Below are 1101 nucleotides of genomic sequence, written 5' to 3' on the forward strand. Positions count from 1 at the left end.
CAGAACAAACATGAATAATCCCTACATTAAGAGAGGAAACAAATTCTCTCTACTTATCTCATCCATGATAGGCTGGTTTGGAATAAATAAAGAAAAAATAATCATACACATCAACATGCCTAAGACAATGAGCATCATCATATGAGAAAGACAATGCATTTAGCAGCAAAGTGGCAGTTTTTTACATCAATAATGTAGAGAATCACAAATGGCAGTGCAATCGAGAATCGAGGATGAGCTCTAATTTTTCAATTTAGGTGTGAAGTGAATAGATTGAGAAGTGTACAACAGTCAATGCTCAAATACGGTCTTTCTATGATCACAAACAAGCCCAACCACCGATAAAAATGTCAGAGTGCAGTGTTTGCTTGGGTTAGCCTAATCGATTCTATTCTATTTGCAATCTGGATCACTTAGCCACCTGACGCGTGTAAATGGCAAAATCGTAAGCGCTTCAAAACGTGCAATGTCACTTTCTTTTTACAACGCCCATCTCCACTATTCTATTACGAAATCCCAACGAACAGTCATAATAATTTTAAACACATATTCAAATTAACCGTTCAAAACAAGAACATTTCTGAAATAAAAAAATCGGTCATTTTCATAAATGAATCTTTCTAACTGAATGAAGAAACCTCTTCAAAACTTCTTCCTCATTCTACTTCCCATCGGTGTCGCTTCACCGTTTCCACTCGAGCATTTGATTGTTCTTGATCAATCGGACCGAACAGGCTCACGCATTTTTCCATGCATTTCAAATAATTCACGTAAGCGCAAGCAAGCTGTGACAACGCAATAAGATAAAAAAAAAGATCAACACTTCTTTTCCCTCTGAGGCTTATAAGAAAACAAACGAGACGAAAGAATTTCAACACACGTATCTTCTGTCATGTTCATGTCCGAGCAGGGATGATGACAATGACAATGATGATGTGCTTTTTTATAACTAATTCCCACCACGAGACCACGACAACTCGCAAACTTCAAAACCGCTACATGTATGCTCCTCGCTCTGTTAATATTAAAAAACAAATATCTGGGAAAATATAGCATCATATAGAAAACTGCTGTTGGTGGAAAACAACACATCCCACAAGG

At 37.1% G+C, this 1101-nt stretch overlaps 1 protein-coding gene across 1 annotated transcript; it reads right to left on the reverse strand.

The window, feature by feature from the left end:
• Positions 1-656: 656 nt before the first annotated feature.
• Positions 657-1015, reverse strand: Tsp_14927 (hypothetical protein; the record flags this gene model as incomplete). The annotated part of the gene is made up of 2 exons (XM_003366034.1): positions 657-840; positions 881-1015. Coding segments are annotated over 2 exons (319 nt in total), but the record flags the coding sequence as incomplete, so codon positions are not given.
• Positions 1016-1101: the final 86 nt, after the last annotated feature.

Source organism: Trichinella spiralis (genome assembly GCF_000181795.1).
Source record: "Trichinella spiralis strain ISS 195 chromosome Unknown Scfld6691, whole genome shotgun sequence".
In the NCBI taxonomy this organism is placed as follows: Eukaryota; Metazoa; Nematoda; class Enoplea; order Trichinellida; family Trichinellidae; genus Trichinella; species Trichinella spiralis.